Raw genomic sequence first — 19,266 nt, 5'->3', positions numbered from 1 at the left:
TATTGGTAGTTTCATATGTTTAAGCTAACAGACAGTATTTCCTGCTTAGAATGTGCATCACATAAGATAGATGTCAGTAGTCTTCTATTAGGAAATGTTCTGGCACAAACAGTCATTGATCCAGTTAACTTCTGACCTTTTTCTTTCTTCCTTTTGTTCCTCAGAATGGGCATAAAACTAAGTCTGTAAACTTTCTTGGGATAAGGTCCTATCTTATTACTTTATATATTCTTAGCATTTAAGTAATTACAGCTATTTTACAAATCTATTCTTTCAGTAACTGTATTAGATACAGTTGTTCTTAATTTACAAACAGGAAAGAAATTAAGTAGTTATCCCAAGAAAATTAAAACACAAACATGCCTAATTAATAACAGAACTAGAGCTTGGACTCAAGTCGTTCGGATTTTGTGTTTTGGCACCGTCTTTTTTTGTCCCTTTCTCCAAGGAGCGAGCTAATCTATCAAATCAAAACCTACTTTTCTGATACATATTTTCCCCTAAGATTGACTTGAGATGTTGGAATCTTCTCTTAGCTGGTAGAATTCTTTTCTATTATATTTTAAATGTTTTTTTTAATCAGTTTATAGTTGCCATAGAAAATGAAATAAGATTTTTAGTTTATAAATATAGCAGATGTTTCCCCTCTTGCTCACTTTAAGAATGATTTACTTTCTCTCATATAAAGGGCCAGGATGCACTTTTATCAAAGGGAAATCCTTAAGATAGCTGAAAAGAATAGTACGTACTATTATACAGTGTTTAGTTCTTCCTCAAGAAAGGAATGGGAGTGCAATGAGAACAGGGATCGTGATTGTTTAAAGGGGCCATGAGTTTGTCTTTTGTGCTTGAACCACTGTAGTATCAGATGTGGGCAATACGGTGTACTGTTTTTCTTCTCTTAAAACATTTATGTTTTATGGTTGGAAAATATAGAGGAAGATCTCAGTGAAAAATCTAAATAGGTTAAGTAATTTTCTAATTACTGTTAGCCGTTCAACTGTAAATGCAGTTCACCTCATCTCTAGATCAAAAACTTAGCTCTTTTATTGCTCTGAATGTCAACAGTACAACATGTCAGTTCTTCTGTACAGTTTTCAAAGTTGTTCATATTTGGCCTAATCATTTGTACCAATGCCATTTCCACAGTTATGCTGAAGTTGTACTTGACCCAGTCCTCCCATTTTCTTACCTTTACTTATACTGTTCCTCATAGACAGCGTCTTTTTACCTTTTCTTCTGCCTCTCCAAATGCTACCACCTTTCACGGTTCTGTTTAATTATAACTTTTAGATAGTCTTCTCCGATTTTCTAACCACCACCCATTTTTCTCATTCTTATAGTCAGTAGAGCAATTTAGTACTTAATTAGAAATCTTGTCATGTTTAATTCTGTATTAATCCTATCTAACAGGACATAACCATCTACTTAAATATTAACCAAAATTTACTTTTATTAAAAAGTAACTTTTTTTGTATTAAATATTAGAAAGAGGCCCTGGCCGGTTGGCTCAGTGGTAGAGCATCGGCCTGGTGTGCAGAAGTCCCGGGTTCGATTCCCAGCCAGGGCACACAGGAGAAGCGCCCATCTGCTTCTCCACCCCTCCCCCTCTCCTTCCTCTCTGTCTCTCTTCCCCTCCCACAATGAGGCTCCATTGGAGCAAAGATGGCCCGGGCGCTGGGGATGGCTCCTTGGCCTCTGCCCCAGGCGCTGGAGTGGCTCTGGTCACGGCAGAGCATCGCCCCCTGGTGGGCGTGCGGGGTGGATCCCGGTCTGGCGCATGCGGGAGTCAGTCTGACTGTCTCTTCCCGTTTCCAGCTTCAGAAAAATACCAAAAAAAGAGAAAGAAAGACATTTTCAACATCTCTCAGGAATGTTTCCTTCAACATACTGCAGTCCAGGGGGCTGCAACCCATTTACAAATTAATGAATGAGACCTTTCAAAATCAGAAGAGGAAAAAAACACTAGATTTGGGAATATCAAAAAATAATTAACATAAATTTAAAACAGTTTGGACTAATTTGACTGGTATTTATGCACTTGCATTGACCAGTATACTGAGCCCGTGACAGCATGTTGTGATGGCTGCCAAGAGGTCAGGCCTTGGCCGTGTGTGTCAGGACGAACGGGAAGCCGCATCTTTGACTGCTGGGTGAGGCTTGTTGGGCGGCCTGTTCTGTTAGTTCACGTCTTAGCTGAATGACTGTGACCTGAAGTTCTTAATAAAATGCAAATTGCCTTTTTTTAATATTGCTGAAAGAAAATTTTACTACATAACTATATTTTCTCCCTGTAAAATCTGTCTCTTTCTCTTTAATATTGCCTACCTGATCATATGGAGATATACAAATATGTATTTAAAAATTAATGCAGAATGCGGACCATAAAAAGGATGCCTTCTCCATAGAGAAAGGTATCTGTTTGGATTTTAATTTGAGCCAACACAAGTTACTTAGCAAGGAATAGCATTAACACCTGGATGGGTCTGTGAGAGGGTTGTCGAGCATTTCTTTTTCTATGCGCGTGCATTGGACTGGGCAGACACGTGCTGTATGTGCGTGAGAGGGCGCCGTGGAAAGCCCGAGGTGGCCTGGAGCAGGGAGAGGAAGGAAGTTCGCTGTTCATATACATTGTGTGTATATATATATTTACCATTTAAAAACTAGACTCACTTTTTATCTGTATCTCTTTGTACTCTTAAATGTTTTATTTCAATTTTTAGTTAAAAAGTAATATTTTCATAACTTGAGTTCCAAAGGTATAAAATGAAGTTAATTTGCCCTAAAGTAGAAGTAAATAAGATAAAGTAGTATGTATTTAAGCCAGTTTTTCTTCTGGGTTGGTCATCAGAAGGTTCTTCAAAGTTAAAACTCCAACTGCAGACTGGACGTTAGAATTTAAGTTAGCCTTTTGGAAACCATTACGCTAGAGCTCTCACTGGTATGTCTTTATTTTCTTATAAATGTCTGAATTTGTTTTTTCCTTTCACTTCCTTCTTTTTATTCCATGGCCTTTCCAACTTTACCCCTGCTACAAATTGCTTATTGGAATTTAACCTATTAGCTTCAGGCTAATGAATCCTGTTTTCTAATTTGAACTCACTGATTTAGAGTAATGAATTCTTTTCTTCATTTGCTGATTGAATCATTTACGTCTCTCTGGGAAGTTTCCACAGTTTGTGTTAATTTTTTAGATATTTAGTAATCTTCTACTCTATTATATTTCTTAGCATTAATCAAGAATGCTAGTTATTCACTGAATAAGACAGTCATAACAAGTTCTAATACAAAGTCAAAACTAAACACTTATTGGATATGCTAACTGGAAAATTTGGAATCTATGATTTTTAATTTCATAGAGAGTGCTGAAATGGGACTTAATCCTGTAAATGAAATTAAATCATAATTATTGATATACCTCACTTTGTCCCCAAGTTATTTAATTGACTAAGAAATTAAAAGGTAGGAATGGAGTCTGTTCCTTCCGCAGATACTTGGTGAGATTTGAGAAGCCTGTTGAAGCATTGGACATGACAAACAAAGTACATAATAGCAAATATGCATCTCGTGCATATATGTAAACACTCAGAATGTATTTTCTGAATATTTTCTCTGCCAGCCTTCAAATTCAACATCAATAACTATATCAAATTATAATTCATTAAGGTTTGAAGGAAGGAAGGAAAGTGATGTAGTGACTCCATGATGTTTTTAAGTGCTTTCCTACTGTACAGTTAAGAGGTGTAACACTTGAATAGCCATTTGTGGTTTCTGCTTTGCAGGTGTAACAAGTAATACTATTCAGCCTACTCCACAGACTATTCCAGCCATTGATCCTGCACTTTTCAGCACAGTTTCCCAGGGTAAGTCAGCAGTGTTATATGAAATATAGTGTATCTTTTGTTTTGGGGTGTTGTTTTGTACTTTTATTTTCGGAAATCCATGTAATTTGAAACACATTTCTTTGAATGCCCATGTTCACTATATCCTCCAGTGAACTGAGGTGTTTTATCAAAAATCCTTGATCTAAAGGCATTTCCTTTTTTAATTTTTTTATTTTTTTTTTCACAGTTCCTTTTGTCATATACTACTGTATTTATATAGTGGCACAGACATGTAGCCAAAGATATCATGGAAGCTTAGATTAGTTCAAGATTACCATGTGTTATGATTATGGTGCTTCTCATCTACACTGAGTAGTTAGATTATCTAAAAAAGAAAGAACCGACTGTAATTAAAAATAAAATTCTTCAGAGGATAATTATTTTGATTGGTTAGTTCATAGACTACGAGATTGGTTTGTTGATTTTCTTTTCTTTTTATTTTTTGTATTTTTCTGAAGTTAGAAGCAGGGAAGCAGTCAGACTCCCGCATGTGGCCAACTGGCATCCACCCAGCATGCCCACCAGGGGCAATGCTCTGCCCGTTTGGGACATCGCTCTGTTGCTGCCAGAGCCATTCTAGCACCTGAAGCAGAGGCCATGGAGCCATCCTCAGTGCCCCGGCCAACTTTGCTCCAGTGGAGCCTTGGCTGCGGGAGGGGAAGAGAGAGATAAAGAGAAAGGAGAGGGGGAGGGGTGGAGAAGCAGATGGGCACCTCTCCTGTGTGCCCTGACCAGGAATCAAACCCGGGATTTTCACATGCCGGGCCGACACTCATACCACTGAGCCAACTGGCCAGGGCCTGGTTTGTTGATTTTACTCTTTCCCTCTTTTCTTACTTCTCTTGTTATTTTTCCCCAAGTCATTGTTGTGTTTATTTTGGTCTTAGTTTTCTTCATATGTCCAATGGCATTTAGTCCTTTTTATTTAGAATGAAAACCTTGCTCTATTGTTTTCAGTTGTGTTACTGGGTTTCCCTTGATACTGTGTATGCAGGTCTGTTTCCCACATGCTCTTTAAGTTCTCCCTGTGTTAATTAGATCTGGCCTCTCAGTCATGGAATAAGGAGGGCTTCTTTTTGAAGGGGGATGAGAAGAGGTGTCATATCTACCTTGTTGATATCATTATGAACACAGCATGAATTGCTAAATTGTGTTTCTTTAATTCTGCATTCTGTTGGCTTACTTAGGACAGCAAAAAGAGTTTTTTGAGTTGGTTCAGAATATAATGAACATGCTCTGACCAGTGGCTCCATGGATAGTATCGGCCTGGTATATTGATGTCCTGGGTTCAGTTCCCGGTCAGGGCACACAGAAGAAGCAACATCTGCTTCTCCCCCCCTTCCCCTCCTACAGTCAGTGGCTTGATTTGTTCGAGTATCACCCGGCACTGAGGATAGAGCTTGGTTGGTCCGAGGGTCAGCCTCAAGTGCTAAAAATAACTCAATACCTGCCTATCGGCCCCAGATGGAGTTGCCGGTATACCCAGTCTGGGTGCATGTGGGAATCTGCCGCACAGTCCCCCTTCCTCTCACCTAAAAAAAAAAATTAATTAATTAATGAACGTTAGGGGAGATGAGAGGTTGGGATTATGTGCTTATCTGACACGGAACACATTGCACTTTGCTTAAGATAATGGTGTCTCCACCAATACCGAGGTGTCACCAGTACCAAGGACTATGTTAGTGACTCTACATTCAAATAGATGCAAAAATATTTTAAAAGACTTATAAGCTAGAACATTCATGAAAACAGGAAATGACTTGTGTGCTGTTGCTGGTACTGTAAATTGGTCAAGCTCTCTTCAGTAGCATTATGTCAATATCAGAATTGCATATATAATTTTTTTCACCCAACTATTATACTTTTAACAATCTATCCTTTAAAAATACTCAGATACAGGCTTCTGTATTTACATAGATATTTATGTCAGCATCATTTGTAGGAATAGAAAACAATCTTAAATGCTTATTAATGGCAAAGTAGTTAATTATAATCTATACTAAAGAATACTGGCCCTGGCCAGTTGGCTCAGTGGTAGAGCGTCAGCCTGGCGTGCAGAAGTTCCAGGTTCGATTCCTGGCAGGGCACACAGGAGAGGCGCCCATCTGCTTCTCCACCACTCCCCCTCTCCTTCTTCTCTCTCTCTTCCCCTCCCGCAGCCGAGGCTCCATTGGAGCAAAGATGGCCCCGGGCGCTGGGGATGGCTCCTTGGCCTCTGCCCCAGGCGCTAGAGTGTCTCTGGTTGCAACAGAACGACGTCCCGGAGGGACAGAGCATCGCCCCCTCGTGGGCGTGCCAGGTGGATCCCGTCCGGCGCATGCGGGAGTCTGTCTGTCTCTCCCCATTTCCAGCTTCAGAAAAAAAAAATACAAAAAAAAATAAAAATAAAAAGAATACTGTGCACATATTCAAAAAGAATGTGATAACTTTCATGTGAAAAGATCTGTACACAGTAAGTAAAAATCAAGTTGCAGAACATTATAGATGGTCCTGGTTAGGAAAAGTAATTTAAAGCAAAACTCTATCCTCCTCTCTGTACATATGTTTATAAAGGCATGGAAAGTCCAGAGAGTTCACAGAAATAAATAGTGGTTTCATAACCACCATCGCTACCATACCCCTTCCTATTATCCTTTTCTCCTAGGTGTTTAGTACTTACTACCTATTAATACATACATGTGTATATTGTTATTTTAAATACTTTTATAATGAATCTTTGGCTGTCTCTGGAGACTAGAATTGGAAAGGTAGGTATTTAAAGCACAGTGCCTTTTTTTTTTTTTTTTTTTTTTTTTTTTTTTTTGCTAAAGAGAGAGGAGGAGGTGGATGAGACAGGAAGGGAGAGAGAAATGAGAAACATCAACTCTTTGTTGTGGCACCTTAGTTCATTAATTGCTTTCTCATTTGTGCCTTGATTGGGAGGCTGAGCCAGTGACCCCTTACTCAAACCAGCGACTCTGGGCTCAAGCTAGCGCGACCATGGGGTCAAGTCTATAATCCCATGCTTAAGCTGGCAACCCTGCACCCAAGCTGGTGAGCCTGTGCTCAAGCCGGCGACCTCACAGTTCAAGCCTGGGTCCTCAGCGTCCCAGGCCAACACTCTATCCACTGTGCCATTGCCTGGTCATGCTAAAAGCACAGTATATATATTTTACATATTAGAATAGGAATAACAACTTACCTTGTAAAGTTTTTTGATAAGTAAATAGAATATCTAAAAGTATTTAGCGTAGTACCTAATTTAATAATATTCTGCCTCTAATTATTGCTATTATTGCCTTTATTAAGGGACATATCTTGGTAGTGCCTAGATATAAGGTAACCTTATAGTACTGTGCTCCACATTTATTTCCAAGACTTACTGTAAGTTAGATGGTTCCTCTGCAATTCTCCCTGTGCATCCTTTAAGTCAGAGAATAATAAAATACTTAGGATCAGATTATCTAAAGTGTTTGACGTGAATTTCTAGAACTACCTAGTTAAATAGGAAAGAATCTCTAAAGACCCATTTTGAAATGCTTACAATTGTTATTCCTTGGAATAACAAGTGTTATAATGAAATGCTTACAAGTGTTATTTATTGGAAACTTGATAAGTCAACCTTAGAAATGAATGTTTATGCCAACTAAGCAGGCAAGGATTTCTCTTTCCACCAAGTACTGTTACCTTTGATCCAGTGCTGACCAACGCTCTCTCCACTCTAATAGAGAACTTGATGAATAGCTCTAGCTGTTTCCTGTCCTTGTTCCTGTCCTGCCCTGTGAGGGGAGAATCGGTCCTATGATACAGACATCTTGCTCAGCTGTAGCGCTCTGGAAGATTTCAGAAAAGAGATAATATGTTAAACAACCTCTCTCGTCTTTAAACTCTTTTTAGGACCACAATATTCTCTTCTTACCTCTAGTTTTGATTATGGGTTCTGGTAAATTTTAAAGATAGAAAAAAAACCTTTTATTTTGGTGCATTAAGCAGTATTTACTATTTATTCTGAATATAATATTAGATAAAATGAAATTGACTTTTTTCCCTTTCTGTATCTTTTTCACTTTAGTTTTAAATTGCTAATTTAAAAGAATCATAAATAGGAGTTTTGATTTTTATTTAAAATTTTAATTAAAACATTTTATTTTAATGATTTATACAATAGTTTTTAAATGAAAGAAAGCCTGAACTGTTACAAAATACCAGAAGTAACCAACATGCATAAGTTTTTTATATATATTTCTGATTGTTGGAAATAAATTATATCTATTAAGTCTATAGACACAAACTTACATTTGTATCTAAATCATAAGTTGGTTATAGTCTGGTTATTTTTTTGAGTTACATAATTTCTCGAACCTATTATAATACTGACATTCACATTTTATAAATATAGAAATATTTATTTTATAAGAAAATTCAGGATTTTTGTTTTAAAGTAGTTTTATTATTGGTGGATAAGTTTAGTTTATAAAACTAAAATAGTAACTGAGTTCTTGCCACTATACACATTTTATCTGATTAATAAATAAGTGAGATGTCAGCAAAACAGGGCTGAAGCTAATGCTGTAATAATAAGATTAGTCCTGACTATCAGGGCTTTCTTCCAGCAAGTCCAGGAAGTTCTGGATGCATGCCATATCTATAAAGATGGCCCTGAGATAGGAAGATAGAATATTAAAACAGAAAATGAGCAGTGTTAAAGTAAACTCGATTTTTAACGGTGTCTCACTTACCTAGATAATATATATATCTCGGTGACCAGAGCCTGTTAATGTATGTTGAAAAACCATTAAAGAATCCAGTAGGTATTTTCAAGTTAATAATACAACTGAAGCATGCCTGACTAAATTGTTTGCAGAACTGCAGGATAATTGTTTTTTATGCTTAATGGTTAATAAAATATATTATTTGTTCTTTAAAGTACGTGCCCCTAGCCTTCTGATCGGTTCTCCTAGAATCCTCTTAAAATTTCTAAGATAAATGGTATTTATTTCAAAAGACAAAATACAAAGTCAGTATTTAATTTCATATTTAGAAATATATATTCAAGTATATTCAAAACTTAGATTGAATTAAATGTTTTTATTGTGGTTTGTTTACTGAAATCATTTAGTTGGGCTTTACACATATTAGTCACATGTGTGAGTGGAAAACTTGCTGGGAAAATACATTTTGGAGAAATAATTTGTAAGGGTGGTTTACATGCTTAATTGTATAGTTTAATGATATAAAACCTCTGTTAAATCTTAGAGTTTTTTATATGGATAGCACAAAAATATAAAGTCATTTTATGCTTCAAAGAAGTTTAAACAACTTATGTAATATTTTCACATAAAATTTGTTTTTTTAAGTTGCAGATTATATTTCCAGTTCAAATGAGGGCTGAAAGGCTTAGTCTGTGTGAGTTGTTCCATAAAAAGAGTGGCAGAGTGATCCTAGCATAAACGCCACAGCTACTATCCTTGCTTTCAAGAGTATAGTTTTTGTAATTATTTTGCCACAACACATGTAGTTTATTACATCTGAAAGAAAATCTTGCTTATATAAGTTATTGTGTATTGGTTTATGTAAGGTTTATACTAGTAATAAAATAACTGATAGCCCAAGAAAATTTATTTAAATTAACTGGGGTTGAAAAAACCCTTTATGTTTTTTTATAACCTCTAATATTTTCTATAATCTTGAATTTAAGCATTTACTTAACCTAAACAGAACACCTTCTATGCTTATAGATATCTTAATCTTTTGCTTCTAGGGGATATCCGCCTAACACCAGAGGACTTTGCTCGAGCTCAGAAATACTGCAAATATGCAGGCAGTGCTTTGCAGTATGAAGATGTCAGCACTGCTGTGCAGAATCTACAGAAGGCCCTCAAGTTACTGACCACAGGCCGAGAGTAAAGCCTTTGGACAGCAGATCCACGCGTTTTTGGCTTAAAGAACTAACAGTCCCTCTCTCTGTATCTTCAGCATATCAGGAGCACAGTTTTATGAAGACTTCAGTTCCATTGGCTCTAACAATGAAATCTGTGTCTGTATCAGATTCCTGTTGAAGCACTCAGCATCCACAGCCAGCGTTCAATGCCCAGTTAGTGGATCCAGTAATTGCTGGGTATAGAGGGCTAATGTTAGCAAGGCCCACAAAACGCCCATGAACCCTGCTTCAAAAATTGGAAGTACAGTTCTATAAAACATATTGGGAATAAGCTTTGTATCTTAATTTACATAAATTAAGGAATATTTTGACCTATAATTTGGACAAATCATACTACTTTGCTATAAAGTCTAAATTTAACTTTTAATAAAAAGTGCCAGAATATTCCAACTTAAAGATCATGTTATTTGTTTTCCTTACAATTTATAAAACAAATAGGAACATCCTAAACTGTTAGATGAATCTGAAGATTATGTTCAAAACTTGTTTTATATTCATGTTAAGTGTAACTACATTAAGTTAAAATTTTCTTGGAAAGAAGTAAGGTAAAAAGGTGGAATCATTTTTAGACTTAAGGATGATGTTGGTTTCCCAACTGCTTCTCCTTATCTATTGAAGCTTAAGGTGAATTGGTATTTGCTTCATAGGCAGTTTGACTGCATGTATTAGAGAATGAAAAAACATTTTTAGTAATGCCTGGAAACTTGGTGCTTTAAGTTAAGATTCTCCTCTGCTGCTATGGAATGGATTCTCTGTAGAGTGTATAGCTATGAATTATGCAGAAGATGATAAGAAATTAGGTTCTCAGTTATGTTTAGAAGTTTTGTGGAGAATTTTGGACTTACCCTGTCACCTGCCTTTATTTGTGTTGTATAAAAAATAAACACAAGGATTCTTTTCACTAGTTCAACTTGCTACAGCGCCAAATGTCTGTTTTGATTTGCATGCTAGAATTGTCATTTTTAAGTCATTTTTAGTTGCTAGAATATGATATTTCTGCAGTAAGACCCAATTTTCTTTAAAAGATAAATTTGACAAATTTACCTGTAATTTTATCTGGTCCATTTCATTTATTCCATTAAAATTGAAGTACATTAACATACGGATTAACAAACTGTGATGCATCAGTTGGAGAACTGCTGTGTAAATAAGGTTTTACTGAGTCAGCGGTTTTATTCATTCATTTGTCTTATCTGTGGTTGCTTTCCACGACTGCAGAATTGTCTTTCTTACAAGTCTAAAATATTTACTATTTGGCCCCCTAAGAAAAAGTTTTCTGACCCCTGATTTCATGGTTTACCTGAAAGAAAAGTTATTAACTCATAGTAATTTGTGTTTTTCAGTTTTTCTTTGTATAAATCTAATGCTGTTGTATAGGTTTGATAGAATATGTATTCAGACAGAAGAAACTGTTCTAAATTACCGCAAAAACAGCCCCCAAATAACATGCCTCCTGAAAAATGTCTCTTTCACAACCAAATTCCTACAGCATTTGCAGGCGTCAACATTTACATGCAGAAAGCCAGTGCTCTTAATATGCTTCTTCAGAACTTCACTGCAGTAGAAAAGTGGCTACAGTGATCATGCGTGTTATAAGAAGTAAAATTTTTCATTCATATCATATCTTAGCATGTCTGGACACTAGAAAGAAAGCTGTCACCTCTTATTTCACACCCTATTTTCTTGCTCCCAATTGGGAGGGCACATGGAGGGAAGAAGATAATGTGAGAACCCTGGAATCTACTGATAAGTGGGCAGTGGTATCACAGCCCTTGTCTGTCAAATGGAAGCTACACCACCAGCCACCTCAGAGTTTGTTCGGAGAGCTAAATGAGATAGTATTTTATACAGCACGTGGTCAGCACATACCAGTATCCCATAAAGGTTTATTACTGTTAACAGTAATATTAAATTAATAATGTAAATGTTAATAATTTTATTCCTGAACATCAGGAGATTCCCCAGTTGTCTCTGTGGCCTGTTGCTTAAAAATGGTATCATGCATGAGGGCTTAAACTAGATTTTTTTTTTTTTTTTGTATTTTTCTGAAGCTGGAAACGGGGAGAGACAGACAGACTCCAGCATGTGCCCGACCGAGATCCACCCGGCATGCCCACCAGGGGGCGATGCTCTGCCCCTCCGGGGTGTCGCTCTGTTGCGACCAGAGCCACTCCAGCGCCTGGGGCAGAGGCCAAGGAGCCATCCCCAGCGCCCGGGCCATCTTTGCTCCAATGGAGCCTCGGCTGCAGGAGGGGAAGAGAGAGACAGAGAGGAAGGAGAGGGGGAGGGGTGGAGAAGCAGATGGGCGCTTCTCCTGTGTGCCCTGGCCGGGAATCGAACCCGGGACTTCTGCACGCCAGGCCGTCGCTCTACCACTGAGCCAACCGGCCAGGGCCTAAACTAGATTTTTTAACTTTGTATTTCTTCATACAAAATCTGACAAGATGAAGTTAGAAATTTACTGATGTTACACTAGGATAGCAATTTTCATTTAGTCCTTCAACATGTATTTACTGAGCAGCTACTTCACGCCTAATACTTGTCTTTTGCATGAGAAACTGCAGAAAACAAGGGGCGGGAGATCCCTGCCTCACAGACTTTATATTTGAATGAGAGGAGACAAATTTTTTATTAAAAGGTATACCATGCATTCAACCAGTGGTTTTCAAAGGATATTGTTAGACATGCAGATCTCCGGCCCTACCTCCTAGTCCTACCTAATCAGAAACTCAAAGGATGGTGCCGAGACCTGTTTTTAAGAGACACTTTAGTCTAGGGGTCCCTCAAGTTGAGAAGTTTAATAATACTCAAATCAGAAACATCAAGAGTCTGGAAGAAGACAGATTGCCCTGAAGCAATGGTTCTCACAGCGTGGTCCCTGGACCCCAGCATCAGCATCACCTCAGGACCTGTTAGAAAGTTCTGGGGACCACACTTCAGGAACACCTGTGTTAGTGGTACATGCTGTGGAGGAAACTAGAATAGAGGATGAGAAATGCTTAGGTGTGTGTAGACGTGCATGTTTACATAGGATAGGATAGGCTTCACTGAAGGACATTCGAGCAAAGGGAAAGAGGGAGGGAAATACTCCTCGATGTCAGGAAGTCTTGTGAAGCGGTTGAAGGCTTAGGGCCATACAGGCTCTCTGTAAGAAACTTACTCTAAGCAAGAGGAGCAACTAAGAGGCTTCAATGCATCTTAACTTTAAAAGGATCATATTGGCTACTGTGAGAGACCAATTATAATATTGCAATAATTACGGTGCAATATTCTGATGGCTTAGGTCAGGAGAGGCAGTGGAGTAATAAGATGTAATTGGTTCCTGGCTTTTTTTTTTTTTTTTTTTTTCAGAAAAGCCACAGTATTTCAGATAAAGTGGACCTGAAGTAAGAGCATAGGAAGAGTGAAGGTTGACTCCCAAGTTTTAACCTGCTCACCAGGAAGGAATGAGTAGTCACTGGTTGCACTGGGAAAAGTTGCTAAAGTCTGCTGATACTTAGACTGCAGTGCAATGTTTCCAATTTCTTGTGACCATCCCTTGTTAAAACTATTTGATAAAATTGTTTTGTCAGTGCACACAGGAGGAAGAAAAAATAAGTTCTATCTACAGTGATTGTCAACAGATATGTCACCAAATCACTGCTGAACTGGAACTAGAAGCCAGCGACAGTTCCCATGGTTAGCATGGCCAAGGAAGTTGTGCAGACTTCAAGATTACACCACAAAAAAGACCCTAGTTACAGGTCTTGAAAGTTATCCTCATGTGTTCATAGAATTGACCAATATATGACTTATACTTCTGAGGATACCGTGTAAATGTTAAGGTTATATGCTCTTCTTTCTAAAGATATTTACACTTTCATAGTAGCATTGTCACAAATATCTTCAACTCTAAAGGAACAATAACTGAGTAGGGGTTGAAGGGTTTGCCTCTCTGCACAGCTTCCTCTACCCATCCCCCGCCCCTTTTATACCCTGACTCACATTATTACGTCCCAAAGCAACTGGATCAGATCCTCTAGTTTGGACCTTAAATAAACCACCAGTAGAAAAGTTCTGTTCTTAAAAGCGATCTCAAAATATTAAGACACACCTCATGGAGTTATGTGATCTTTGATGTTTGCATGGAACTTTGAAACTGAAAGCTCATTCATTGGAGTACATTTAAGTAGGACTAATTCCGAGTAACAGTACTTGAATCATAGTAAATATAATAGCTAACATTTGACTGCTTACTAAATACCAGGCACATTATTTTAAGTATTTTACATGTATTCATTTAATCCTGCCAATATCCCTGAGAGGTGGGTCTTACTGTTTCTGTTTTACATATGAGGAAACAGCCTATTTCAGACAATAAGCATTACCCATGTGGGTAAGTCATCAGTTAAATTGTTGTGAGTACAGTGAGATGTCTTAAGTGATTGCTACCTTGTCAAGGTCACAGGTCACAAGATCACAATTCATATTAACAGGAGGTGTAACATCTAGTTATTTTCATTATCGAGGCTCTGTGCCTCAGTGGACACTAGGCAGTAGATACAGGGCATGGACATAAGCTGGAACCTATGACCTGACAGCTAATGGGCTGCAAGACCAGGGAGAAAACAGTATTTGAATGGCTGGCACCATGGATTAATATGTCATCTTGGAGAGAAAGTACCAAATTGCTAGGAAGTCCCAAGGTTCCCAAACTTCTTGTGTTTCCTCTTCAAATAACACTACTATGTTTGTTTTAAACAATATTTATCTTAAGCATTTTTATTTTAAAAATGCATTAGATAGCCTTCACCTTCAAAAAAACAGATTAGAATGTAAACTTCAATATAAATTTGGTAATGTTTATATTTTGTTATTTCCTTAATTAAAATGTGACTAATATACTGGACCCTTAAAAATGGTTCTTATGACCCTGAATAAAACCAATCTATCTTTCCTTTACTGAATTTATTGGGGTAATATTGGTTCACAAAACCACACAGGTTTTGTGTATAACAGGTTTCAAGTGTATAACTCAAGAAAACATCTGTACACTGACTGTATCATGCACCACTCGCCCAAACAAGGTCTCCTTCTGTCCCCATTCCCACCTCCACCTACTTCCTCCCCCCCCCTGCTATCACCGCACTGTTGTCTGTGTCTATGTGTATCCCCCGACCTTTATCATTATTTCTTTCAGTAAAACATCTACTTTGTTGAAGTGTAATTGACATACCAGAAAAGTTATGTTTAGAGTATAAATTTGAGATTTTTGACTTAGACAGGGATGGGTAGAATTAGGACAGATTATCAGCCACTATTACCTTCAAGATAAATCATAACTAAGGATACAAAATAATAACAATAAAAAGAAGACAAATAATATAAATAAGTAATACAATATTAAGTTAATAAATAACTCACATACTACTGTAAACCTACTTTTGCCCACTCTATATGTATCAGTACTGCTCTTTTCTTTTTTTTGTTTGTATTTTTCTGAAGCTGGAAACGGGGAGAGACAGACAGACTCCCACATGCACCCGACCGGGATCCACCCAGCATGCCCACCAGGGGGCGACGCTCTGCCCACCAGGGGGCGATGCTCTGCCCCTCCAGGCCGTCGCTCTGTTGCGACCAGAGCCACTCGAGCGCCTGGAGCAGAGACCAAGGAGCCATCCCCAGCGCCCGGGTCATCTTTGCTCCAATGGAGCCTTGGCTGTGGGAGGGGAAGCGAGAGATAGAGAGGAAGGAGAGAGGGAGGGGTGGAGAAGCAGATGGGCGCTTCTCCTGTGTGCCCTGGCCAGGAATCGAATCCGGGACTTCTGCACGCCAGGCCGACGCTCTACCACTGAGCCAACCAGCCAGGGCAATACTGCTCTTAAAAATAATTTTAGAATTATACGGAACAAAAAGCAAGGGAAATCAGAAAATAATTTTCTACTCTAGTAACATAAAGGCACAAAGTTTCATTAGATGGCTCTGCTGCTCATGAGCTTGAAATCTCCTTAGGGATGGAAGATATGAACAAACATAATTGGAGCCATAGTTTTAAATACCAAAAAGAAAACATTCATAAACTGCTTTTGACAGTGATTCATTTTCTACAAACTGGGGAAGCTGGAGTAGGATTTTCCCTGTGATGGTGGCATTTGAGATGCACCTTATTCACATAGAATGAGGAGGGTAATTAAGATAAAAAGCAAGCATAAAAAGAAAATATATAACGAGTGTTGTTACCAATGAGTCTTTTGACAAGAAGGAATAAATCTTATGGGGAGTGAGTTTGATTTGGTCACTATTTACCTTGTCAGGAAAGTCTCAATGTTTGAGAATTAAAATTTTTAAACTACTCGGCGAAGCTAAATAATCCTGGAAACTTGAATTTAGTCCTAATGAAGTGTTAAAAACTTTATAAGTGCTGATGAAGGTGACATAAACTCTGGTTCATGAACTCTTCAAGGTGGAAGGGCCCTTAGAGATGATTTAATCCAATCCTTCCATTCCATAAAGGATAGAATTGAGGCCCAGGAGAGATGCAGTTCTTTGCACAGGATCTCAAAGTTGGTTACTGGAAGGAAAAGAAAAAAATTCCAACTCTCAGACCAAGAATCTTTTCTTAGAATGTATCTTGTTGTGAGACCTAGTTCAATAAGCCTCTCAGCTAAACAAGCACACTCTTGAAATTTACCATTTTACAAAAATCTATATTTAAGTCTAATGGGGATCATTTATTGGTTATCTAGTCAATCACATCATAAATATTCACTCATTATTATCATAAAAAGCCCTGAAAGCTTCACTAAAAAACAAAGATGCATATTATTTGTCCTTACAGAGATTCCAAGCTTTTCAGGATGGTAAGAAAAATTCACTCAAAAAGATCTATAATATCCCAGGACAGTGGATGATTAAATGTGAAGTAATTAAGAGCAAAGAGAACAAGGGTTTAGGCAGTTACTGGGTATGGAAAAAATGAAAATGTGCTTTGGAAAATCAGATTTGGGAAAGAGACCAAGAAGTGCTAGAAAGGCTTTGTTAAAAAAAAAAAGAGTTTGAAAAGATAGGATTTTTCTGGGATTGCTGAAACTCCCTCTTAATCTGCTACCTCCCTTCAGGCTTGCTGTCCGAAATAATTTGCCGGGCTGGTATGAAATCTTCTGTGTTCTTGCCACTGCTGGAATTTTTCATTTTGTGTTGTCTCCTTAAAAGAGAGGTTCTTAAGCCAGAGAAGGGTCTGCAATTTTGAATGAGAAAACACACACACATACACATCTTTACTTTTCTAATCTAATATTTTATATTTAGCATGTCCTACAATCATGGAAGTCAACAACAAAGCACAATTGCATTAGCAATACCTGTGATTCTGTCACCAATAAAAATTACAGATCTTTTCATACCTTATTACACTTTTTGCAGTTGTTACTTATATACAGAAAAGTCACTTATACTCAGCATTTTTTGAATGTATAAACATTATTAGAGCTGCTTTAGATATTAATGTGCTAATAAAAACAAACATACCACAAATTTGCATTTTAATATATTTTTATTACTGATTTCCACATAATAATTTTTTATCCATGATCTTAATTAGGTAGAAAAATGCCCCCCCCATAACTTAATCCCCAGAACCTGTGAATATGTTATCATACATAGCAACAAAGGCTTTGCAGATGTGATTAAGGTTAAGGACCATGAGGTGGGAAATCTTGGATTATCCAAGTGAGCTCTATCTAATCGCATCCACTCTTAGAAGCGGAGAACCCGTCCCAGTGTGGTCAGAAAAAGGTATGTGAGAAGGACTCAATCAGCCTTTGCAGACTTTGAAGCTGGAAAAAGGGAGTCACCAGCCAAGGAATAGATGGGTGGCCGCTCGAGAGTGGAAAGACGAGGAAACAGATTCTCCCTTACATCCTCCGAAAAGGAACGCAGCCCTGTCAACACCTCCGTGTCAGCCCAGCTGACACTTCTATCAGGCTTCTGACCTTCAAAACTAAGATAATAATTTGTGCCGTTTCAGCCAAGTTTGTGGTCATTTATTATGGAGCAATAGAAAACTAGTACACTATTTACTTTATGCATTTAAAAATATTATTTTGAGTAACTTCACCAAAGGTGTTCATTAAGTAAACAGGTTGAAAATTCCTGCCTCGTAGTGGCTGTTGCTATCGTTAAAAGGAAACATTTTAGAAAAGGTTTTAGTTAAAAGGAAAACTTAGGTACCATAGTTTGACATTGACACCAAGTGATGTATGTCTGTCTATTGGTGCTTCAGACGTTAATCTGACATCTCTTCTTCTTCTTCTTTTTTTTTTTTAACCATTGTCCAAATGTTCCAGTAAATTTTTTTTTTTTTCGGGGAGTAAAAATTTTTGTAGCAAAATCATAAATGCAGTTCTCATTCAACTTTGGCTTTTTCTCCTCGGTTTTCTCAGAGGTTCTTATTTTTCTGGCTTTCACCTTTTCTGAATCTGGATTACATTCATATATGCAATTCATTCATGAAGGAATGGGAGCCAAGGGAAGAGTGAGTTTAATCTTTTTAATCGACATTATTACTTTATTAGCTTCCAAATGAACTGAGCAGCTACTAAAATAACATGCGAGGAAATTGTAGGAAAAAGAAAACTCAATAAAAAGGACCATTGCCAAAGAAGATGTGTTTCCCATTACCATTGGTGAGAGTCAGTCTTTGGTGATTCTTTTATTGAAATTCTTGGGATCAATTCCTAATTTGTTAAAACACATTAATGCAAAAATAAAATGATTTTAAAAAGTCTTCGCATTTTCTTACCTGTTAAATGTAAGTAGCACATTTTGAAGTATCTGGTTAATTAAAATTGGTAACATCTGTAAAGTTCTAGGAAATGCCTTATATAACTTTATCAGTGCATTCTTATCTATTTGTTTGGAACCTTTCAGAAAAAAAAACTTTTTTTGTAATCCAAATGAGATGTTTCTTTACTCCTGGAAACTACAATCATGAAGTAACCAATGTGAGTCTGCCTTTGTCAACAGCAGTGTTACCTGTCTCTTAAGCACAGCTTACAACACACTTATCAACGTGTCCATATCCTCTTGGAACAAGCAGCCTTGTTAAATATGTACAAATAACAAAGTTTAAATGACCAAGGAAAACATTATAAAATTATAAGTTATCAACTAATATGCTTTTAATATATACATCAAATAATCTAATAGCTCTTTCCCAGGACTAGCTTCTTAAGGAAATAAAACACAGACATCCTGGTTTTGCGGAGATCAAGAACATACAAAATATAATAAAGTATGATATTTGGACTTTGGACGAAATGGAATGCCAAAACTATAATGTTGCCAGATTTCCACTCTACAAGGTCTAATTTTGTCGATACATCTGCTTTCCATACTTCATAAAACTCAATACATTTTCAGAAATTAAAAGCTAATACATCTTAATGTTTATGGGTTTTTCAGCTGAATTTTTGCATCACTTTT

At 37.4% G+C, this 19,266-nt stretch overlaps 1 protein-coding gene across 1 annotated transcript in view; it reads left to right on the top strand.

Moving 5' to 3' along the window:
• Positions 1 to 10,714, top strand: part of VTA1 (vesicle trafficking 1) — a 44,702-nt gene extending 33,988 nt beyond the window's left edge. Inside the window, exons 7-8 of the mRNA XM_066373112.1 lie at positions 3,783 to 3,863; positions 9,625 to 10,714. Of these exons, the coding sequence (XP_066229209.1) occupies positions 3,783 to 3,863; positions 9,625 to 9,770 (227 nt within the window). The 3' untranslated portion in view covers positions 9,771 to 10,714. The remainder of the gene's footprint in view (positions 1 to 3,782; positions 3,864 to 9,624) is intronic.
• Positions 10,715 to 19,266: the final 8,552 nt, after the last annotated feature.

The sequence above is a fragment of the Saccopteryx leptura genome, chromosome 3 (genome assembly GCF_036850995.1).
Source record: "Saccopteryx leptura isolate mSacLep1 chromosome 3, mSacLep1_pri_phased_curated, whole genome shotgun sequence".
Classification (NCBI taxonomy): domain Eukaryota; kingdom Metazoa; phylum Chordata; class Mammalia; order Chiroptera; family Emballonuridae; genus Saccopteryx; species Saccopteryx leptura.
Note: the sequence above shows the minus strand (reverse complement) of the source record. Positions and strands in the feature narration are given on the sequence as shown.